The sequence below is a fragment of the Myotis lucifugus genome, unplaced genomic scaffold (genome assembly GCF_000147115.1).
Source record: "Myotis lucifugus unplaced genomic scaffold, Myoluc2.0 scaffold_60, whole genome shotgun sequence".
In the NCBI taxonomy this organism is placed as follows: domain Eukaryota; kingdom Metazoa; phylum Chordata; class Mammalia; order Chiroptera; family Vespertilionidae; genus Myotis; species Myotis lucifugus.
The window spans coordinates 547,203-571,632 of record NW_005871108.1 but is presented as its reverse complement, the minus strand read 5'-3'; the positions used below and the strand labels follow the sequence as shown (position 1 = coordinate 571,632).

General features: G+C 48.7%; 1 protein-coding gene and 1 pseudogene across 1 annotated transcript; both read right to left on the bottom strand.

Annotated features, from left to right (window-relative positions):
* Positions 1-120: 120 nt before the first annotated feature.
* Positions 121-24,430, bottom strand: LOC102432210 (signal-regulatory protein beta-1). Its single transcript, XM_014456407.2, has 6 exons — positions 24,296-24,430; positions 14,757-15,110; positions 11,205-11,525; positions 10,365-10,685; positions 3,017-3,134; positions 121-448 (listed from the first exon to the last, which is right to left on the bottom strand). Exons 1-6 carry the CDS (start codon positions 24,363-24,365, stop codon positions 361-363), a joined length of 1,272 nt encoding a protein of 423 aa, XP_014311893.1. The 5' UTR covers positions 24,366-24,430; the 3' UTR covers positions 121-360.
* Positions 19,057-22,659, bottom strand: LOC111826190 (annotated as a pseudogene).

The window sequence follows — 24,430 nt, the reverse complement described above, 5'->3', positions numbered from 1 at the left end:
TTCATAGAGAAAAGATGTATTCGTCCAGCTGCCAAACCAGGAGACAGAGACAGGACTCAGATCCATCTCCTCCCATGCCCTAGACTACAGACTCAGAGCAAATTTAATGAGAGGGAGAAATTTGCATATGTGTTCATTATAATCAGGGGTTTTGATTGGACCATGTTGAAACTAAGTCACCTAAGGGAAGGAATGGGAAAGGTGATAGAAGGTATGAAGGCGTTCCTAGAGGGTGGGGTCAGATTGGTTGAGATCTAGGTCCCCAGCGAAGTGAAAATTCCTGAGCCCCCTGCATCTGCACACAGTTTCTGGCAAAGGGCAAATGTTGGTTTCGGCCATCCATCGGGGTTGGTGGAGTCATTAATTGGCTTTCTGCACCTTTGCATGGCTCTGGGACCAGTCTGACCCGGTGGTCCATAGGCACTGTGGGGGGTCTTGCTGTTCTCTTCTGAAAACAACAACAACAACTGTTAGGTGTGGTTTAGTATTAGGGATTGGTTTTCATTACATTAGGGTTTGTTCCAGTTTCTGCCCATGCTAGCAAGCGTGTGCCCAACTCTGAAGCAAATGTGGATCTTGCTTCTTCCAATAGATTAGTGGATGCAGGTGCCAGACTAAAAGTCGGGTAACTTTCCCCAGAAAAGTCTGAGAACGTGTTCAGGCAGCCAGGCCCCTGGAAAAGCTTTCGGTGTGATTACTTCACCGAGCTGGAAAACACGGAGGGTGAAAGTTCGTCAATGAGCAAAGGAAGAAAGCGTCTGTATCACACACAGTCTTGTTCCAGACCCTGTGTGCGCTCATAGACTGCTCTCTCCTCTCTAGCCCCACAATTCTTTGGGGTAGCATGATTCCCATTTTACAGGGGAGGAATTTGGCTCAGAGAGTGTTAGTGAGTTGCTCAAACTCACGTAGCTGGTATGTGTTTTCCAGTATCTGAACCCACGTTTTTATGCCTATAAGACCTCAGAGGGAACTTCTCCACTGCGATTTGTCTAAAGGACTTTGAGCACATCTCACTCAGTGTCTGGTCTTAATGAGTTGTCTCGTCCAGAGATTCTACACTTAGTCATTCCAGGTAAAAACTTTTTTGTAAAGCAATTATATACTATATTTATCAAGAAAAATAATTTTCAGCCCTGGCCAGTATTTCTCAGTGGTTAGAGTGTCGGCCTGAGCACCGAAGGGTCTTGGGTTCTATTTCTGGTCAAATACATGTACCTGGACTTCAGATTTAATCCCTGGCCCTGAGTGGGGCTTGAGGCAACCAATTGGTGTGTCTCTCTCACATTGATCTCTTTCTCTCTCTCTCCCTCTCTTTCTATTCTTCCCTCCTTTTTTTTCTTTCACTCTCTCTAAAAAAAATCAATGGAAAAAAATATCCTCTGGTGAGGATTAACAAAAAAAAAGAAAATAAAAAGAAAGAAAAATAATTTTCATATCAGCTACCAGTTAATGTAAAGGCCATTCCACAGAAGAAAGGGTATTTTAATACCAAGAAAACAGAAAGAAAATACTTAATTTCTTTATTTATTCAAGCTATATTGAGTACCTATTATGAAAAATTACTTAATATCTCTATACATAATCCTAAACAGTGATAATTTGGAATTGTGTGTGTGTGTGTGTGTGTGAGTGTGTGTACGTGTGTGTGTTTTGAGAGGAACTTTTTTTTTACAATACATGAAAAAAAACCTGAGAAAATCTACTGAGACAGGCATGAAGAGTGAGAGTGTGTGACATTTGAATGAAGATCCTCTTGCCTCTTCTTCCTTCAGCTCAACAAGAACAACCTCAGACTGGCACAGCCAGGACACGGGGCTGCCCCCTGCCCCAGCTCTCAGTTGAAATATTTCAGGAATCCTCAACTTACCTGAAAGCACTGTACCTTAGCTACATAACATCCTTAAAGGGCAACCACAAAGAGTTCTTAAAGGCACACCCATTATTTAACCAATGGCAAAGTTAATGTGAGTAGGAAACTATCAAATTGCAGAACTTGGTCATAGTATTGCTTTCTCTTCCTCCAGCTTCCAGGTCAGTGGTGACTCCTGAAGGTGTGATTGCACTTGAGGTCACCGTCTCTTCACTGCCCTCAATTCCTAGCATCCCGTCTCCCACTCCATCCCATCTGAGTCATGTGTACGGGATCACGGAGCTGCGATAATTTGGGTTCTGTCTGTGTGTCTGAGAGGAGCCTGTGTGAAGACCCAGCTCTGGGGCATCAGGGGCCACGAGAAGGAGCAGGAGCCTGTGGGCAGCAGTTCTGGGTGGGGAGGCATTTGGAGCAGGGTCCACAGAAGCTTTTAGTCAACTTTTTTCTTGGGCTGGGCCCTTCGTGGAAAGAAGGAGGAAGAAAAACTGAGAGTGGCGTGTAACAGGGGAGAAAGGAAGGAGCTGTGGGAAATGTGTCCGCCTGTAATTACCTGTTCAACATTCAAGAAAAGCTCCCTGCGTGTCTCCTATGTCCTGGGCTGTCTTCCTCCAGGAATGCCAGTCATGAGAGGACACACGGCCTCTGGCATCGGACTGTGCCCCTAGACCTCCTCTCAGGTCCTGGTCCTCCTTCCCCATCCCTCCCCTCTGTCACACAGAGCGTCAGTCTGGGAATAGCCATCAGAGCAGCTGACTGGCACTTGTCAACATTACTGTGAATGTGGGTTCCTTCTGCCCAAGGATCCCCGGCCATCAAGTCAACTAGATGTGGTCTCCAAGGGAACCGCCCACCTAGTTGGTCTTGTTCGGTTTCCTCTGCCCACTTCTTCTGCAGGTGCCCTGAGACTCTGTGAACACCTTTCAAAAACCACCGAGTCAGCCTCCTACAGGACGCCAGACATTTCCTGGGAGGTAGGAATCTCTTAAAGGCACCTGCAAGTCTCCTGCCAGTATTAATAGAGGGGTGTCACCTTGTCTAAATTCCACCTGGGCCCTCACCGTGTGTACCCTGTGGGCTGACCGCTCCTGTTGACCTGCTCCTCTGGGACAGACGTTAGCCTGCCCTCCCTGTCCCACAACTTACAGTCGGGCTCTCCGCTGCCTGTGGACATAGATGGCAGAGACACCAACCATCAGCAGCATCTTGCAGCCTAGGAGGCCGAGGAGGACAGCCAAGAAGACCTGAGCAGACAGTGCTGGGCCTGCAATTCAAGGGACAGGGGAAGCCATTAGAGGAGACCATTCCAGAGTCTTCTACTCACTGCATCTGAGGCTACCTGCACCCATGACCACTCTGAACCCATGGGCTCCCGCTTGAGGCAGCAATCAGGTAAAGGGTTCTTTATCCTCAGTGACCCCGTGAGTAGGCTGCCGGAGTCGTCCTCCTTGAGGGAGGTGGTGGGCAGAATGTGTACTCAGTGACCCATAGTGTGGCGCCTGATGTACTGACTTGGTCCTCACACCCTATGGGGCAGGTAGTATTACTCTCATTCTGATGAGGAAACTGAGGCTCAGAGAGTTAACAAGGGCTCAGATTAGTGCAGATTCAAAGCTAGAAAAATACATCCTTTTTTCCATCAAATGACACTGAGCCTTTTCCTTATTGATGAGGACAAGTCCAACCCCATGGAGACATAGTAATGAAAGTGAACAGGGAATCAGAGGAGTAGAGACAGGCTTCTCAGTGAGAGGGTCGCACGGCAGACCTGGATGGCGCCCCAGACAAGGCTGGGTGACCCCATGTTCTCAGGAGCTGAGGGAGAACCCACAGTGGCCTGGCCTCACGAGACCAGCTGCCTCAAAAGCTCCTGGTGGCTCAAGGAAATGGGGTCACAAGCTTGGGAGAGACTCCACCGCCACCCAGCCCACCCTGAACCAGTCCCCATGTCAGCAGATATCCTTCTCTTGGACACAGAAATGCGGATCTGCAGGTTTACAACAAGAAGTTTTTGTTTTTAAAATTAAAAAAATAAGGAAATTACAATGGTTTCTCATAAATAAATAATCCTTGTAAGGGCACTGGAGGCCGCGCCATATTTCCTGTGGGCGTTGGAGAACGGCAATCCTCAACTGAGAAGCTCCCTGGGACACCCCCTCAGTGGACGAGTGTTCAATGGCACGTTTGCACCGCCCCCTAGTGGGCAGACCGTGGCAGAGGTCTGGCTGGACTGGGAGCCTAAAGGCTCAGCACCCTCCCCTCCATTTGCACAGCTCTCACAGCTATTCTTCTGGCCAGGTCTCTGTAGAGGTAATACATAGGGCTTAAGAATTTTAAAAGGAGTCGGCAAATGGTCATCATAACAACTGTAAGATTGGATCGCTGTTGCTGGAACATCAGTAATTTGGAGAAAAACAGTGAAAAGCTAAGCGTGATTAATTACAAGGTAAAAGTTAAGTGTGAGCCACCAGATGGCATTGCAGATTCTTTTCTTCAAGAGGCAGAGGGCAGAAAAAGCTGAGATGTGGGCCAAGGACATCATTCTAGGCATAGCAGAGCTAGAGAGGAGGTTGAGTTCTCCAGGTCAATGGGCCTGCTCAGCAAGGGTAGCGCCTGATGAAGAAAGAAGGGACCCTGAGAGAGGGACCTATGGGCTATTGCGCTCACAATCTTCTGTCCCCTTCTGGCTGCTGAGGACAATGGCAGCAGCACAGCTACTGGTCTCCAAATAGGGCCTCTCCAAACCCAAGGAAAAACACAAAAGGGAAGTTAAATTCTACACACAACTGGCTCTCCCTGTTACTAGAAAAGAAAAATGAGAAAACATCAAAACAGTTAAGAGTCAAAACAGAAAAACCAGCAAATCCTAGTGCACACTCTGCCAGGAGGCTGCCATCCCACCCTCACTCAGCCACCAGGAGGAGGGCAGCTGGCAAAGGCGCCTGAGGGCTATTTGGGAACATCACCACCACCAACACTCAATGCACCCTGCATCTGACACATTGAGAAGTGTCCGCAGGTCAGAGCACAGGTCACTGGAAAAGGTTAAAGTGTGCCTGTTCGAGAGGTTGGCTCCGAATCCCCATAGTCTGTGAATATGTTACCTTTCCTGGAAGAAGGAACTAGTCTACTGATTAAGTTAAGAATTGAAATGACATTGTCTTGGATTTTCCAAGCAGAGCCATTTTCACACACAAAGATCTGACTCAGTGCAATCGGCAGTGAGGAGAGTCAGAGAAGGAGCTGTGATGACAGAAGCAGAGCTCAGAGTGAGGTGGCCCTCAGCCCAGGAGTGTGGGCAATCTCTGGGGGCTGGAAAAGGTGAGGAAATGGATTCTCTGCTAAAGCCAGAAGGAATCCAGTCCTGCCAACCCATATTAGACTTCTGATCTCTGGAGATGTAAGACAATAAACTTGTGTTGTTTTAAGGCACTGAATGTGTGCTAATGTATTTCAGTGGTCAGAGGAACCTCATACAAGGAGGCAGGGTCGTTTTGTTTTATATATACACTAGAGGCCCGGTGCACAAAAATTTGTGCACTCGGGGGGGGGGGGTCCCCTCAGCCCGGCCTGTGCCCTCTTGCAGTCTGGGACCCCTCTGGAGATAACGACCTGCTGGCTTAGGCCTGCTCCCGGGTGGCAGAGGGCAGGCCCAATTCCTAGGTGCAGCCCCTGGTCAGGCTCAGAGCAAGGCTGATTGGGGAGTTGGGGCGCCGCCCCATCATGCACAGAGCAGGGCGGATCGGGAGGTTGTGATGCCACCCTCAGTCACGCTCAGGGTAGGGCCAATTGGGGGGTTGTGGCGCCACCCCCTGTCACTCACAGAGCAGGGCCCATCAGGGAGGTTGGGGCTCCGTACCCTGTCACGCACAGAGCAGGGTTGATCAGGGGGTTGGGGAGCTCCCCCCTGTCATGCACAGAGCAGGGCCCATCAGGGGTTTGGGGAGCTCCTCCCTGTCACGCACAGAGCAGGGCCGATCAGGGGGTTGGGTGCCGCACTCTGTCACACTCAGGGCAGGGCCGATGGGGAGGTTATGGCTCTACCCCGTCACACACAGAGCAGGGCCCGTGGGGGGGGGGGTGGTTGGGGCGCCACCCTCTATCACCCACAGAGCAGGGCCGATCAGGGGGTTGGAGCACCTTCCCCTGTCACGAACAGAGCAGGGCGGATAGGGAGGTTGTGGCCCTGCCCCCTGTCACAGAGCCGCAGGGTGATCAGGGTGTTTGGTCGCTGCCCCATGTCACTCGGATCCCGGTGCCGGGAGGCCTCGCGGCTCCGCTGATCCCAGTGCTGGGAGGCATATTACCCTTTTACTATATAGGATAAAGGCCTGGTGCACGGGTGGGGGCCGGCTGGTTTGCCCTGAAGGGTGTCCTGGATCAGGGTGGGGGTCCCGCTTGGGTGCCTGGCCAGCCTGGGTGAAAGGCTGATGGCTGTTTGCAGCTGGTCACACCCCCTTCAGGGTGGGGGTCCCCACTGAGGCCTCGGCTGCTGAAAGCAGGTATCTGGTTTGTTTGAGTTCTATAATCAAAACACTGTTTCAACACCAGCTCTGAGATTCCTGCTGGCTGAAAGCAGGTTTTTGGGGTTTTGTTTAGCTTCTATATTTGTAACAATGTTTCTTAAACTGCAAGCTCAGAGGCTGGCAGCGGCAGGCGGGGAATGTTGGCTTCCTCCGTCACTGAAGCAAGCAAGCCTTATGTTCGCTTCAAGCTGTCTGGCTGCCGGCCGCCATCTTGGCTGGCAGTTAATTTGCATATCACCCTGATCAGCCAATGGGAAGGGTAGCGGAGGTGCGGCTAATTACCATGTTTCTCTTTTATTAGATAGGACTAGAGGCCTAGCGCATGAAATTTGTGCACTGGTAGGGGCCCTAGCGGCTTCTGGCGGGGTACTCCCTCCCTTCCCCCAGTAGCCCTACCCCCTTGTCAAACTTCTGGGCGTACTTTGGGTCGAGGGGAAAATTTGCATACTATGCTTTTACTATATAAGATTTCAATATGTTTTTATGTATTTTAGAGAGGAAGGGAGAGCAAGATAGAGAGAGAGAGATAGAAACATCTATAATGAGAGAGAATCATTGATTGGCTACCTCCTGTACACCCCCTATTGGGGATCGAGCCTGCAAACCAGTCATGTACCCTGACCAGGAATCCAACCATGACCTCTGGTTTATTGGTTGATGCTCAACCACTGAGCCACCGAGGCTGGGCAAGACAGGGACATTTTAAAAGAACAAATGAGCCCTGATTGGTTTGGCTCAGTGGATAGAGCGTCGGTCTGTGGACTGAAGGGTCCCAGGTTCAATTCCGGTTAAGGACATGTACCTTGGTTGTGGGCACATCCCCAGTAGGGGGTGTTCAGGAGGCAGCTGATCGATGTTTCTCTCTCATCGATGTTTTTAACTCTCTACCCCTCTCCCTTCCTCTCGGTAAAAAAACCAATAAAATATATTTTAAAAAAATAAAAGGACAAATGAGATGGAAAGAACAGGCACAATTTAAAGTGCACTCCTTCTGTGGGAAAGGGAAAAAAAGGAAAAAAAGTGCCTTGTGGCAAAGAAGTGTTGAAAAGAAAAGGAAATGGTGGGGAGGGAATTTAGAGTTCTAAAAGATTAAAAGAACTGAAAAATCTGAGAACTCTGAATATTTTTCCCACTATTGAAACCAAGCATACAGCATAAATCTGCATTAACATATGTGGATAATGCTATCCTGATGGAAGGGAGGTTCATTCACCTAGAAATATTGTAAAACAGCCCAGACCATGAAAATGATCAAAATGCTGTACATCCTCAAGCCAAGCCCATTGGCCAGGTCTGCAGTGGCTTGAACCACCAGACGCTGGGATAGGCTGTGGCATCCCAATGCAGAGGGTCACATGGGCATCTTGCACTTTGCTCCCGCTCATCAACCTAGACAAGACAAAAATCCATTTCCAGCCTCAGTGCTTAGCAGGTGTGCTGGGTCAGGCACGCTGAGAGCTGCAGGAAGTAATTAACAGCCATGGTCTGAGCCTCAGAAATGGACAGAAACTAAAATGCAAACCCAAGGTGGTCCAGACAAGATGCCAGAGACTCCCCTCTCCTGTTCTTCCTGTTCACGACAACTCTGACCCCTAGAGATAGCAGCTGGGACAAGCATAGGAGGGCTGTGAGAGGTGGAAGGAAAGGCTCTGGCTCAGGACCTGAGGACTGGAGGAGGAACCCTGGCATTAGGCATCATAGGTTGCACTGTCCTAACTCCCAAGGTCAAGGAGGCAACTCAGGTGTGGCATTAGAAGACACAAAATGTTTGAAATCAGTAATCTAACTTTCTACCCCAGGAAACCAGAAAAGGAAGAATGAAACCAACACACAGCAAATAGAATAAAAACATTATAGAGAAAGAATAAGTAAAATCAATGAAATGGAAGACAGAGAACTAATGGAGAAAATCAATAAAAGAAAAAGTAAGTTCTTTGAAAAGATCAACACAATGCAAAACTTCCAGCAAGCTTGATAAAGAATAAGAAAGACATAACACATTTCCAGTATCAGGAATGAAACATGATATCGCTACACATCGTATAGACATCAAAAGGATAATGAGGGAGTGTGATCACCAACTCTACAGGCAGACATTTGACAACTTCCTCAAAAAGCACAACGTACCACAATTCGCTTAATATGAAACGAATAATGTGTATAGCTCTAAAGCAGTGGTCAGCAAACTGCGGCTCGCGGGCCACATGCGGCTCTTTGGCCCCTTGAGTGTGGCCCTTCCACAAAATACCACGTGCACGTGCGCACGTACGGTGCGATTGAAACTTCTGTGGCCCAGAAGTCGGTTTTCGGCCTGGGCGAATCTATTTTGAGGAAGTACTGTTGATATTTGGCTCTGATGACTAATGAGTTTGCTGACCACTGAGATAGACGAAACAAGTATACAAGACGAGTGTGGATGAGAGAGTTGGAAGGGGTCGACCTCAGCGAACGTACCTCAATCAGATTGAGGACGTTTTTAGCAAAGGCCAGCATAGGAGTGCCCTAATTAAGTTAATAACAATGTACCTACCTATATAGTTTAAGTTTTAAAAATTTGGCTCTCAAAAGAAATTTCAATCGTTGTACTGTTGATATTTGGCTCTGTTGACTAATGAGTTTGCTGACCACTGCTCTAAAGTATTAAGGAAGTTGAATTACAATGGAAAATTCTCCCAAAGAATTTTGAAGGCCTGCATAGTTTCACAAGAAGATTTTACCAAGTGTTTATATTTGAATTGAAGCCAATTTTGGAACACAAAGAAACAGCTAAAGAAATTTGGGAGTTTCAGTATGTGCAATACTTTACATGATATTAGGGAATTAATCTTAATTTTATTGTGTGTGAAGGTATTGGTTTTGTAGAAAAACCAATGTCTTTAATCCTATGACAGCACAATTATGGACTTCACGTGTAACCAGATATGCACACACAACTAAGTTATGAGTGGACACATTTATGCAACTTCTATATATCTCTTCTTTTAAGGGAAATTGTCCTTTCCTTCTGTGTTTACTTGCCAGCAGGCAGGGACATGGACACTGGGTGGCCCAGCATGGACCCAGCAGATGAGGACAACAGCATAGGACCTGTTGGGAGGAATGCGGGCATTTGAAAGGTCTTCTAGAGTAAAGACTCTTAGAAAGCTGACCCAACCCCCTCCTGATGTTACATGAGGGAGAAATAAGACATGTTTTGTTCACAGAAAAGGGGACTCTCTAGGCCCATGGGAATGCCCAACTGAGCAGGAACATGTCCCTATCCTATACGTGTTCTATAGGCTGGTAGGCCCTGTCCTCTGGGACTCAGATTACCCCAATTAGTTTAGCCCAATTACTTGGTGTTATGACAAGCGGTCTTCACAACACCCCTCCATTGCTCCCGGAGTCCCTTCTGCAAAACTCCAAACTCCTAACGTGGGTGACGGAACAAAGATCTTAAAAGACTGGAATTTGCAACAAAGATCTTAAAGGACTGAAATGTGCATGTAGGAATTGTTCAGTGAGCAGTAGTAATGATTGCTGTTTCACTGTCATAAATAGGAGACTACGGAGGCCCATGCTGTGACCATTCAATGCCACCTGGGTGCCTGGTCCAGTTGAGAACAACAAGGATGGAATGGAGATGAGAATGGGGTTAGAAAGAACCGGAGGAGGCAGGGGCTGACATGGCCAATGAACGGGGTGACTGTCAGGTGAAGAAAGCAAGAGGCAGGACACTGTGACCAGGATGGTCTCCCGCCCTCCTTCTTTCTTTAATGTTTATTGATGTGAAAAGATCTATAAAGCATGTACCAAACTCTTACCAGTTTGACTATGGAGTGTGGGGTTTCCGGAGAGAGGCTCACATCAAAATGTCACTTTCTATCTATAGACTTCTAGGTTGTTCTGTAATAAGCATGAATTACTCCTTATAACAGTAAAAGTATAAAATTTATTCAGAGGTGGGTCAGTTAAAGTGGGGGACTCACCAGAGGGTTCATCTGGGTCCTTCTGGTGAGCCGAGGCCTCCACGATGACGATTTTGGTGACGGCCGGCTGCCCATCGTGCTCCACCTGGCAGGTGAGCACCGCATCCTCCCTGTGGGCAGACAGGTCCACGAGGAGCCAGCTGCTCCCACTGAAGGTCCCATCCTTGTTCTCTATGAGGGTCGGGGCCGTTTCTGTTCGGGATGTGTTCCCATTCTCCAGCCAGGTCAGCTGTAGGCGCTGGGGATAGAAGTTCTTCACCAGGCAGGTGACGTTCTGTTTCTCTGACACATTGTGCTGGGTAACCTCCAAGGTGGGCGGAACTGAAACAGCACAGGGCACAGCTCTGACCTCATGGGACACAGATCACCCACCACAGTAAGGGGATCTCAAAGGGCAGGTGCTCAGACACCGATGGTGCTCCTTCATATGAATGAAATCACTAAGCACAGGAGCCTGCACACAGTAGGTGCTCAGGGACTCGCAGCTCCTGTGAGAGTAATATGACTAAAGTAAACAAGCACAGCCTGCCATGAAGTTGAAATATAACTAGAAAAATAAATAAAATTGCCAAGCACATAGGAGCTTGGCTTCTAGTAGGTGCTCAGTTATTGGAGTTGCTATTGGTAAAGTAGATAAAACACCAAGTACAGTGGTGGGTGTTCACCTGCCAGCTGCCATTAAACATGGTGAGTGATGGGCACATCTAGGTGCCTGGTGAAGGGAAGGATTGTCAGAAATTAGATTCCAGGAAAAAAACTCTGGAGCAAAGAGCAGGGGGAGGAGCAGGCTGGGAGGACAGGGGCCAGGTGTGGCTTGGGCTGGGTGTGAGGGACATCTACCTCGGATGGCCTCAGACAAGTAGGCAGTCCCACGAAGAGGAGGGTCCCCCTGTAGGGTGTCGTGGGCCACCTGGCAGATGACCTTGGAGCGAACATCCCCCGGGGCCAGCCGTACCCTGGCTGTGCTGGAGACGCTGTAGGGAGGGCTGTCTCCCTCTGGGTCCACGGTGGTCTGGGAGGCTGGGAGCTCATTCCCATCCTTGAACCATTTCAGGACGATGTTTCTGGGGGAGAAGCCGTGGGACTTGCAGGTGAACCTCACTGTCTGCCCAGGAGGCGACCTGCCTGTGGGGCCCGATACCACAGGGCGAGAGGGTTTGGCTGTAAAAGGAACATAATGAACAATGAACATGACTGTGATTCTCACCACTAACCACAAGCATGTGGCACTGTCAAACCTTCTCGTATACTGTGTGTTATCCTTCTATTAATGCTGGGGGTGTCATTGTCCTCATCTTACATAGGAGGACACTCATGTTCCAGAGGTGAACTCTGAGTGAGGGGCAGGGCCAATGAGCAATTCCAGGCCTGCGTTCAAAGTCCACCTTTTTTCCCTCCAGATGATTTCCCACAGTCTGGGCCCAGGGACAGAGTTCCTGGCCAGTCTCATTTTTGTGCACTGGCTGTTCATAGCTGGTCTCTAATCCTTACAGACCCATGAATGGAGCGAAGATTATCTTCTTCATCAAGTGGGGAAACAGGACTTGGGGGAGACAGAGACTTGCCCAGAGCACACAGCTGTCGGGTGACAATACCGTGGCTCAGTGAGGGTCTGTCCTCTCAACAGGCTCATCTGAAACATTCTATAAAGGCAGATTGGATTATATCATCAATATTTGATTAATCAGTGATTTTATTGGTATTATATTATCCTACACAATTTCTCAGGTGAGGAGCTGCGGCCCAGCCAAGTTAACTGGGTCATGACTCTGACATAACTCCTTGATTTGGGGGTGCAACTCTGTGCTGGGTGATTCAGACAGAACACCTCAAATCCTTTCTACTCTCCTAAAAGGAGTCCATGATCATCACCATTTTAGAGATGGGAAAACTGAAACTGAGAGAAAGGAAGGGACTGTCCCTTCAGCCACTCCTGTGCCCCAGAGGTATTTCCTGTGGCCTCCCAGGTATTCACGTCCATCAGCAGAGCCAGTGCCCACCTTCAGGAGCCTGACCCTGACCACCACCTGCTCCAGGGAGGAGTGACCTCCAGTGCCCAGGCCGGGGCCCTGCAGCAACAAATGGGAGAAAGGGCTCCTGACAGTGAGTCCAGAGGATGAGCTCCTGCTCACTGGGGCCGCAGGGCCCTCTGGGAAATGCCCCCTCCTCACCCTCAGTCTGCAGAGACAGGGATGCTGCCCACGGCGGTGCTGGGGCTCAGCGACCCCTCTCTGCTCTGTCCAGGCCACTGAGCCAGGCGGCTCCTGCGGCTGCTCAGTGAGGAAAACACCACAAAGCAGGGAAAGGCCTCCTGGATGCCTCCACAGGCAGAGCAATGTCCTGTAGGAATAGTTTCAGGCCATATCATGGGGCATTTGAGGGTCTGTCTCATCTCAGTTGGAAACCTAGACCTGCCTCCACTGAGGATTCTTTTAAAAAAAATTTTTTTTCAGAGGAACATAAAAATGCACGATTCTAAGAAAAGGGTTGGAGCTTTCTCTACACTTTGACAAGCACAGTGTAGGTTGCAGCGAGCAGGGGCTTTGAGTTATTGCTGCTTGAGGTGTAAGTCTTAGTTCCCCTTCGTGCTTATTTGGGTTCCCTCTTTGAGCATCAGTGTCCTCATCTAATTAAGGGGCATCACATGGCCCTCCCTCTCAGCACTGGCTGTGGGAGTAAATGCCACCATGAAGACATGACCCCTAACTTCTCCCAGCTCCTGCTTTCTCAGCCAGGGCATCACCTGGGCAAGTAGCTCAGGAAGGGGAACGAGCTCTCTACCAGGAGGCAGCAGTTCTGAGTGGTGACCGAGCCACTGACACCTGTGATGGCCTTGGCAAGGGACACAGTCTGGTAACTTAGTAATACATGTAATTCAGGATAAGCCACCTTCCCTGTCTGTGTCCAGGAGTTGTGTGGAGACTTCGTTGCCACCATGTCTAGGAGGGGAATGTGGTAATACCCACACAAATTAAAATGCACGCACCCTGTGACCTAGCAATGCCACTTCCAGTGAGCGCCTCCCTCTGAGTAGGGTGACCCATGGACAAGGGTATCCTGTGTCACTGTGTGAATAGCCCAAGGCTGGGAACAACTCACATCCATCAACAGAAGACAGTGAATGAACGATGCTGTCTCCACAGGCTGGAGGGGAGGCAGCTGTTGAAGGAGGGGCAGCTCTAGGTGCTGATGTGGATGCTGGATTTGGGGCGATATGGCTGGAGGTAGGGAGAGGTTCCCCATCACCTGGGCCTCAAAGGGTGAGAGTGAGGGGCATGTGAAGCTCTGGGTATCAGTGAAAATAAGAGGTGCTGGTGTGCTGTACTGAACTTTAATTCATTGCCTGCATTCACCAGGCTTTTTGATGGATATAGTATCTATATCTGAAGCAGGAAAATGTTGGTAAAATCAGATGGGGTTCTGGAATAATCTCACTCACTGGCCGTGTGACTTTGGGCAAAGCCCTGTCACCTTTTGACCTCAGGTGCCCCTCTGTACTTGGGGAGTCAGGCTGGATGGTGTAAAGGTCCCTGCGTGCTCACAGTCCAGCATTCAGGATCCTGGGCCTCTGGTAAAACACCCTCAATGAGAACGGTGTTGCCTCAATGGGACGACCCCTAAGTCTCCCACATGGAGAGCCTCTTCCATGGGGGAGGAACATTCTGAGACCGCCCAACTCTGCTTGGAGGCTTCTTTACAGTGACTGGGATTCTGGAATAAAGGGGGGTCCCAGGCAGACCCACAGTGATTGCGCACTTCTGGGCATCTCCTCCCAGCGGGGCTGTCAGAGTGAACAGTGAGGCTGGGCCTCCCAGGATTTCCTTCTCCTGTGATGTTTCTGAGGCTGAGATAGAGCAGCACCTTCTCCACTCCCTGCCCTCAGTGAGTTTCTCCCACTGGAGGGAAGCGAACGAAGCTTCGAGGGGAAGAGCTGTTGCCTGCCTTGTTCTGCAGCTGCCTCAGCACCCAGCACAGAGTCTGGCTCAGAGCAGGTGCCCAGTGGGTGTCACTAAGGAGGAGCCTCAGCCACATTGAGGGGAGCACTCTCTGGAGGCTGGTGAGGTCTGGCCTTGTGATGGGCAAGTCTCTCAGCCCTTCAGTTCCCTCATCCCTGCAACCAAGGGGCTGACTGGATTGAAAGGCCAGGGCTGGGAGCCAGACAAGCAGGGGTTCCAGACTTTTCCCACCACTGACCAGCCGTGGTGGCTGAGCAAATAGCATGACATCTCCAGGCCTCAGCTTCCCTGATCTGCAGACGGTGAAATCAGACCATGAATCAGAGCAGGACTATAAGCACCCACCTCCGCACCTGACTCTTAGTTGTTCACAGAACAACAGGCATCTTTATTGACTGTGTCACAGGCCAGGGACAAAGGATCCCCCTGTACTCACCATTCACGCTGAGCCGAGTGCCTGCTCCAGACTTGAGCTCCATGTCATCACCAACTCCAATCCGGAACTTCACACAGTAGTAGGTTCCTGTGTCTGCTGGGGTGAGGTTACTGATGCGGATGGAAAAGTCCATGTTGTCTCTCCTGGTGACGTCTGCAACACTTGTTACTCGGGGCGAGTGGCCTCCTCTGAAACTGTAGATTAACTCCCGGCCTGGCCCTGTCCCTCTGAACCACAGGATGGGCCCCACGGGGGTCAGGGAGGTCACAGTGCAGCTCAGAGTGGCCGTCTCTCCAGCCCTGATGGACACTGACGTCTTAGACTGAATCACCTGCAGCTCCTCACCTGCCCCTCCTGGAGGGAAGCACAGAGCAGTTATTTATTCTCCATGTGGGAGCCTGTGGGTTCGGTCAGTATTTATCAACAACAGCTTTCATGGACTGAGTGCACACGCTGAGCAGTTCTTGAGCCCAGCACTTTGCATGTGTCATACCTGTAACCTCACAACCAACCTGTAATGTGAGCCTATTGCAAATGAGGACACTGAGGCCCAGAGAGGTTCAGTGATGTGGCAAAGAGTGGGTTTGAGCCCTGAGTCCTCTCTGGAAGTGTCATGGTTCCCCTAGTTTCCTGGCTGTCCACTTTCTGGCCTCATGAGGAGTCACTTCTGCAGTTCACCATTGGGTGGGACCCTGGCACAGCTTCAGATCACTAATTTGTGAGCAGAGATAGTGGCTGTGGTTTGTGGGATATGCACTTAACTGCAGGAAGCTGTATGGATCAACTTCAGCTTTCACGGAGACACACATGTCATGATGGGGTCAACTTCATCAGCCTGGGTACATGACATGATGTGCAGAGCCCCCAAGGCACAAGAACATGTCATTCAAATAAGAAGTAAAAGTGTTTTTTCCCTTATGCATAACTACATTCTATTAGTTTACTAATGCTGCTTTACAAATTACAAAAATGTATGTGTCTTAAAACAACAGAAATTGATTATGTTATAGCTCTGGAAGTCAGAAGTTCCATATTAATGTAATTGGGCCAATTTGTGGGTTTTAACTGAGCTGCATGTCATCTGGAAGCCCTGTCCTATGCTTTTCCAAAGTGTAGAGTTGCCCACATTCCTTTTCTCATGGTTCTCGTCTTCTTGTCATTCCGAGTTCTTGCTTCTGTTGTCACTTGTCCTTCTCTAACTTAGACTTTCCGCCATCTTTTATATAAGGACTCCTGTGGTTATACTGGGCCCACCTGGAATATCCTGTATAATAAAAGGCTACTATGCAAATAGACCAAATGGCGGAACAAATGAACAACTGAACAACCAGTTGCTATCACATGTGATGAGCACCAGGGGGTGCGTGTAGAACATGGCAGGTGTCAGCAGAAGGCAGCAGAATGCTGAACATGGCAGGCATTGGCCTTGGCGGGATGGTGGAGTAGGTGAGCAGGGCCACCAGACTAAGGCAGGACGCCGATCGCTGTCATTGGGGTGAGCCTCTGGTGGTTACTGAATATTCTTTGCTCCTGTGTGCTGCAGTTCTGCCCAGCACCACACCTGCTGCTGGCGCTGGCCCTGCTTGCACCCTCTGCTGGTGCTGGATCTGCCACTCACCACTCGCACTGGCTGCTGGTGCCTGGATTGCTCAGCACCGTCAGCAGATGCAAGCGGTGGATGCCGGCTCCTATTGCTTCTGAGGGCTTTTCCACCTCCCCCTGCTCCTGAGGGGTGATCAGGGCAGCAGCCATTGCACACATCTGCTGCTGGTGCTGGCCCAAATAGGTCCTCCAAATCGCTCTGTGCCGTCAGTGGGTGTGAGTGGGGCCGGCGCTGTCAGCGTGTGGGAGTGGCGGCGGTGGGAGTGGGGCTGCAGAGAGACAGGGAACTGGTGGCCACTGTGGAAGGGGCTGGGCAGGAGCGCAGAGAATGGGCTGAGACCTGCCCCTGTGCCCACTGCAGCTTTGCAGCCCACAGTTCCTTTCAAGGTGCACGAATTCATTCATTGGGCCCTTAGTCTAGGATAATCTTTCAAGATCAAGAGTCTTAAGTTCATCACTTCTCCTAGATCTCTTTTGTCATATAAAGTAATATATTCACAGGATCTGGGTATTACCCATAGACCTTTTTGGGGAGCCATTGTTCTGTGTGACACACACATGTTTCTTGACTATTAGAGAAGTCATTGCCATGACAGAAGCCTATGTCTGTGGCTTTGTCGCAAGGGTGAAGGACAGCACAGGTTACTGAATGTGGAAGAAGGACTATTCTAGCAGTGCACTGGGAAACGAGGTTGCAAATGAAACTAGAAATCAGTAACAAGAAGGAGAAATGAAATGATCACAAATACAAAGAAACCAAACAACACTTTCAGAATCAATAGTTCAAAGCAGAAATCACAAGGGAAAGTAGAGAAAATACTAAAGCAAATGAAAATGTAATCACAACATAACAAAGTGTATGAGATGCAGTGAAAGTGCTGGAGGGAAATTTAGAGTGTTAAGAGCATATATTTAAAAAGAGAAGAGTTCATGAATTAACTCTTAACTATTCACATTAATTTAATGATAGAAAAAGTAGGGGCCAATTAACCCAAATCTGGCAGAGGGAAAGAAAGAGAAAAGATTAGTTCACAGATATATCAAATGGAATTAGAAAAACAACTGAAAATGGACAAAACCCAGAGTGGTTCTTCAAAAGATTTAAAAAAAAAAGACAAATGTTTAACTGGATGGACAAGAAATACAGAGAGAAGATCAAATAACTAAAATCAGGAATAAACATAGGACATTATTGATTATTTCACAGAAATAAAATGGATGACAAAAGTGTACTATGAACTATTGTACATCAATATATTGGATACCCCAGATAAAATGGACAATTTCTAGAAGCACAAAACTTATTAAGAAGAAATTACAAATAAATAAATAATATGAATAGGCCTGTAACTGGCAAGGAGATTGAATTAACAATAAAAAATCAACCAATAAGGAAAAGCCCAGACTGTTTGGCTTCGCTGGTGAATTCCATTAAACATTTAAGAACTAACATTAATCCTCCTCAAACCCCACAAAAAAATTAAAATGGGAGAAAGGCTTTTTAACTTATTCAGAGTCATTCTGAGACTAACTATAAGTCACCCTTATCTGGATATCAAAGCCAGATGAAGGCTCTATAAGAAAACTACAGACCAATATCTTCCATAAATATCGATCCCATAATCTTCAACTAAACATAGCCAAACGAAATTCAACAGCAAAATAACAGAATGATATATTATGACCAACTGAGATTTATTTAAGAAATGTAAGGATGGTTCAGCATATGAAAGTCAAACAGTGTAATATATCACATTAACAGAATGAAGAAGAAAAAACCACATAAGCTTCTCATTTGATGCAGAAAAAGCATTTGACAAAAGTCAACATTTTTCATGATAAATACAACCAACAAATTAAAACATATGGAAACGTCCACAAAAGCTTTTCTTTTTCACATGAAAAATTCTTCACGATGCATAAATATTTTGTCACACAGGGTACAAAAATACTTTCACTTTTTGGTTGATTTCCAAGTTTAGAAAAAATGAGGAGCAAGGGCAGGGATGGGGTGCGTTGGGGCGAGTAAGCAAAATGGGCAGAGAAAGGATGCTCTGAACAGTTGTTGGCCCATCTAATGAGGAAGCGGAGGACCCTGGTTTGAAATGCAAAAGGAAACACTCTGTCTTTGTGGGTGGTCATTGGAGGTCAGTCTGGAAGTGTGTGGGGCGGTGGAACGGGCTGCAGGGTGCAGGGCTCAGGCCTCAGGGAAACAGGGCAGGTGTAGGGGAGGGGAACGGAAGAAGGACCAGGAATGATAAACCATTAAAGACCAGGACCTGTTGCCATGGTGACACAATGTGAGAACAAGCTGTACACTCACATATATACAAGTTTAAGTGTCTTAATTCATGCCAGAAAAGATGTAAAACCAAGTGCTTTGTTTCTCCGAGGTGAAGCTACAAAAGCAAGTCTGGACCGGGGATCAGGCCTTGCTGGGTCCCAGTGAGGCCTCAGAGGGGGCCTGGGTGACCAAGTGAGAAGGGCCGTGAAACCTCCCCTGAGGCTGTGGGCCAGACAGGGCTGAGGAAGAGAAGAGAAAGGAAACAGGAAGCAGGCCACTGAGTGAGGCTGAGAATCCACAGTCTTTGGAGGACCCAGGATCTCTGCACAGGCCGCCTGGAGGCAGTGGAGCTGGGGCAGCTCCCTCCCCAGTGTGGGGGCAGGAGCTTCCAGCTGTGGGAACAAGACTGAAGCACTAACATAACTGACGGAATTGCCATCCTTGCTGGGTAGAATCAGAGGAAGGGTCTCAGCGACCCTGAGCATGTGGGGAGGCTGGGTAGGTGAGTGCAGCAGGTGAGATAGCCCTCTGGGGACATGGGGACAGAGCTTCCCCATCAGGTCCTATGGGCCCCCTCCAATGAAGTGTGCTCTTTGGGAGAGGTGACGCTGCTGGGACTTGGTGTAGCCATGAGCTTGTTCTTGGCCATCTAGGTTTTGGCTTTGGCAAACTCAGGGTCTGCGGGTTCTCAGGATCAAAGGGAATTCCTTTCCATGCATCCTTGCTGCTTCTGCTCCTGCCTGGCTGACAGGGATCGCAAAACCAACAGGGTCTCGACGATCAGGGACCCTTCATACCCCTGCAATGCCTAACGAGTAGGCAGAGTTCTCTTTGTTTAATGTCCACAGGGAGACAGAACTGTATCCGGATCTCCTCCTCCAGGGAGCCTTCGGAGCCTGGTTCTGAGCCCGTGCAGGTGGTGGTAAGGGGCTCATTGTCTGGCTTCAGGCTGCTCACGGTGCTGTGTGTGGGGTGGGGTGGTGGTGAGGAGAGGAAGGGAATGTGGGGGGTGTGTGGGGTGCTGGCCCAGTGAGGAGGTGGCAGGGGGCCTGGTGAGGAGTGTGCTCTGCTGATGCCAGGCGGGTGTTAGGGGGGTGAGTGAGTGCCCATGAGAGGGGCAGCTGCCGTGTGGGGCTCAAATTTGGCAGTTGCAAGAGGCGGGGAGGGGGTGTGGTGAGGGAGGCACTGGGAACCCGAGCCCATCCAAAGTGGCCTCTGCCTCTGCCTTTTCCCTGCAGCCGCCCTTCCACAAGATCTTACATGAAAAACCCACAGCTAATATCTCATGTGATGTTGAGCGTGTGAAAGCTTCCCCCCTAATATCAGAACAAGACACAGGTATGCACTTTTGCCACAAATATTCAACACAATACTGGACGTTTCAGAAAAAGCAATTAGACAAGAAAAGTAAATAAAAGGCATTGGAAATGTAAAGGAAGAAGTAAATTTATCTGTGTTTCCACATGATATGAGTTTATATGTAGCAACTCTAAAGGTTTCACATACCCCCAAACTCTATTAGAGCTCATAAAGGATTCAGCAAATTTGTGGCATAAAAAACCAACACACGAAACTCAAGTGCATGTCTATACACTAGTGATGAACAATCCAAAAAAGAAATTCCATTTTCAATAGCAACAAGAGGCATAATATATGCAGGGGTAAATTTAAATATGGAGGTAAAAGGCTTGTACATTGAAAAGTACTAAACATTGCTGGGAGAAAGTAAAGACAAAAATAAATGGGAAAACATTTCTTGCTCATGGATTGAAAGACTTAATATTGTTGAGATCTCAGTACTACCTATGGCACTCTACAGATTCAAGGCAATTCCCATCAACATCTGCCCTTCCACACCCACCCACATCTGATCATAACCCTCTATCTCTATTTGCTGCTGTCCTGTTGCAATACACTTGTTTGTATGAATGCAATGACCTGTTATGTGCTCTAGTTGCTTCCTTCTATATCCTGTTGTAGACTATTCTCACCAAATGCTGGAATAATTTGAAACTAATGCCAGGTCATGTCCTTTCTTTCTTCAAAACCCGACAATGGCAACATTTCCCTCAAAGTAATAGCCTTAATCTTTGAACACAGCAAGAAGCTTCTAGTCTCAGGGCCTTTGCATGTGCTGTTTCCCATCAGGAGGTTCTGTATGATAAGCACATGGCTCACTCCCAACTTCTTTTAATGTTTGTTCAAACTTCCCCTTCTCAGTGAGGCCCACCCAGACAACACTTTTAAAAATACATCTCAACTCACAGACTCCCTGAAAGCTCCTATTCAACAATACTTTAACTTTCCCCTTAACACTTACCACTTTCTAATATTCTATATTATTTTCATATTTATTATGTCCATTGTTTACTGTCATTTCCCTACTGAAATAGAAGCTCCATGGGGGCAGCTTCTTTGTCTCATTTATTCTTATAATGGTTCCTGCACATAGTAGGTATCCAGTAAGTATATCGGTGACGTATGAACTGTTGAGTGCAACACCACCCTGGAATCCTGAAGTCTGTGTTAGGTGGGTAATTCTGTGGAAATTATGTCAGACCTGAGTTTCCCATGCGGATGACTCAGGGAGAAAAAGCAAATTGAGCATATGCAGAAAGCAGAAGAGCCCAGGAGACGAAAACCACAAACTACTTGCCCCTCCCAACCTCTTCCACACCCAGTGACAGAAGCAGCAGGAATCTCATGGGTTGGATGTGGGGCCACAGGCATTTGAGGAGAGTCATGGTTAAATCCATGGGTCAGATGCCACAGGCATGTGAGAAGAGTGAGTGTTCAGAAAATTAGAAAGTTATAACTCAGTAGAGTTTCCAAGGCCTTGAGTTTTCAACTGATGTCAGAGAATACAGATATGGATATAGGTATATTTATACGTATGGAGCACCCAGCCGCATTCTCTGTATCTTTCATTCTGTTGTTTCCTCCTCATCCTGATCCAGCATGGAAGAGGCACTCCAAGACAGTAATGAACAGAATTCTACTTATTTTCCCCAGCCTTCCCCCCATACTTCCCCTTTGACAACTCAGCTCTTCTCTATACATGTTTTTGCTTCTCTTTTGTTTTTTGAGATTCCACAATGCAATCACATGGCATTTGTCTTTCTTTCTGACTCATTTCACTTAGGGTAATAGCATCTATGTCCATCTGTGTTGTTGCAAGTTGCAAGATTTTATTCTTTTTTATCACTAAACTAGTGGCTTGGTGCATGAAATTCATGCATGGGGGGGGGGGTCCCGAAGCTCGGCCTGCACCCTCTCCAATCTGGGACCCCTTGGAGGATGTCCCACTGCCGGTTTAGGACAGACATCCCCCTCACAATCCGGGACCACTGGCTCCTAACCGCCAGCCTGAACGCCCCTAACTGCTCCCCTGCTGGCTTGATCGCCCCTAATCATCTCTGCCTTGTCCCCACACCCAGGACCCAGGATTCCCTCCTCCAGCCGGCTGCAGGCCCCCAGGACCAGGGCTTCCCTCCCTCTGGCTGGCCACAGGCACCCGGGACCCAGGCCAGCTTCTCTTGGGCCGTTGCAGCCACAGGAGACGGTGGGCAGGTGGCTTCACCCCGGCTACAGCTGCAGGGTGCCGAGGCCTGCGAGGCAGGTGGCTTCTCTGGCTGGCTACACCCCAGGACTGCAGGGTGGGTGGCTTCTCCATCTCCCAGGCTGCAGCCAGCTGCAGGCACTGGCACCTGGGACCTTGGGGCAGGCAGCTTCTCTATTTCCCAGGCTGTAGCCAGCCTCAGGCGCTGGCTCCTGGGCTGAAGGCGGGTGGCTTCTCCGTCTCCTCCGGGGATGCAGTGCGGGCGGCTTCTCTGGCTGGCTGTGGCTGGCCCAGGACCACAGGGCAGGCAGCTTCTTTATCTCCTGGGCCTCAGCCAGCCTCAGGTGCTGGTGCCCAGACCTCAGGCGGGCGGCTTCTCCGTCTCCCCCAGGACCATGGGGCGGGTGGCTTCTCTGGCTGGCTGCGGCCCGGGACTGTGGGGCGGACAGCTTCTCCATCTCCTGGGCTGCAGCCAGCCGCAGGCGTTGGCACCGGGGACCACTGGACGGCAGCTTCACCCTGCTGGCTTTGTCAGGAAGGTTGTCCGGATGGTCTTCCAGAATACCTCTGGTCTAATTAGCATATTACTCTTTTATTAGTACAGATGATATTTCATTGTATATCTGCACCACATCTTTTTAATCCATTGACTTATTGATGGAAAGTTTTACTCATTTTACCAAGAGAGAAGCTTGCTTATCTTAAGAGTTTGGTGGAGGGTATGGGGTGAGTTTGGAGAAGTAGAAAGGACCGAGGGTGTCTGAAGAAAGAGAGAACTAAACATCTGTACATGTGCATTTCATGTGAACTTAAAAGGATTGAAGAGAACAAAAGGGAAAGGGTTTTCTAAAATTTTGTGTTTCTGTGTGGGGTGTGTGTGTGTGTGTGTGTGTGTGTATGCAGTCCCTCACACCAACTACATGCACACACCCCACACACATAGAAACATGCATCACAAGTATATATAGAAGTGTGGCCTTGCATGACAGGACACAGATTGTTTTGAGGATTGATGAAATTAGACACATATTAAAAGCTCAGTAAAATATTTGGTACATTAGAAACATGCAACGTATAATTATCAAACATTTGCAAGTACAAATAGCGGAAACTGAATAGCTGAGTGTCTCAATAGTAGATGACTATTTTTCAGTTTACTTCTCTGGACTTTTTTATTTTTCTGCTAACAGGCTTTGCTGCCAAGCCAAGCAGCATAATATGGTGAAAAGAATGAACTCTGGCCCTAGCTGGTTTGGTTTAGTGGATAGAGTGTCAGCCTACAGACTGAAGGGTCCCTGGTTTGATTCTGATCAAGGGCACATGCCCGGGTTTCGTGCTCAATCCCCAGTAGGGGTCCTTCAAGAGGCAGAAGATCAATAATTCTCTCTCAACATTGATATTTCTCTCTCTCTCTCCCTATCCCTTCCTCTCTGAAATCAATAAAACTATATTTGAAAATAAAAGAGAAAGAGCTCCGGAAGTGGGTGGCCCAGACTTGAACCTTGGCTGTATTAGATGATGATACAGGCAAGTTACTCTCTCTGTCTCGGATCCCCATCTGCACGTCCAGGGTAACAGTCACAGCTCTCACAGAGGGACGTCTGAGTGTGACACGAGTAAAAACACACAAAGTTGTCTCTATTGCGGTTTGAAGCATCATCTTTTTAAAAAATATATATATTTGTATTGATTTCAGAGAGACAGGGAGAGATAGAAACATCAATGATGAGAGAGAATCATTGATCAGCTGCCTTCTGCACGCCCCACACTGGGGATCGAGGCCGCAACCGGGTATGTGCCCTGACTGGGAATTGAACTATGACCTCCTGGTTCATAGATCGATGCTCAACCACTGAGAAATGCTGGCCAGGCAAGCATCATCTGTTTTGTTGCCTCAGGTAACCAGCTGCTGGTGATGGACCCACAGAGAAACCATTCAGATCCCTAAATTCATGGGCTCAGATAAAGCCCTGTCCTTGGCCTTCTGTGCAGCCCAGGGTGACACACCCATGTTTCCCTGCAGGCCCTGAAATTTCAGGGGCAAAAAGAAGTCCAGGGGCAGGGAGGGAAAATTCTACCCCAAGGAGTGCTCACCTGGGAGGCCCAGCAGTAGAGTCAGCAGCAGGGAGAGAGGAGGGCGGGGCCAGGAGGCAGGGATGGGCATCCTGGAGGCCTGAGGGGCTTGCTGTGTCCAAGTGTGTGCCCGGAGGACCCGGACTCTCTGCTCTG

What these genes read in the sequence shown, in the direction of transcription:
- LOC102432210 (XM_014456407.2), bottom strand. Translation starts at nt 24,365, where the DNA reads ATGCCCATCCCTGCCTCCTGGCCCCGCCCTCCTCTCTCCCTGCTGCTG. An exon ending in TCTACTGCTGGGCCTCCCAG is followed by an intron (nt 15,111 to 24,295) that starts GTGAGCACTCCT and finishes GCTTCCCTCCAG; the next exon opens with GAGGGGCAGGTGAGGAGCTG. An exon ending in GGACCCAGATGAACCCTCTG is followed by an intron (nt 3,135 to 10,364) that starts GTGAGTCCCCCA and finishes CTTGAATTGCAG; the next exon opens with GCCCAGCACTGTCTGCTCAG.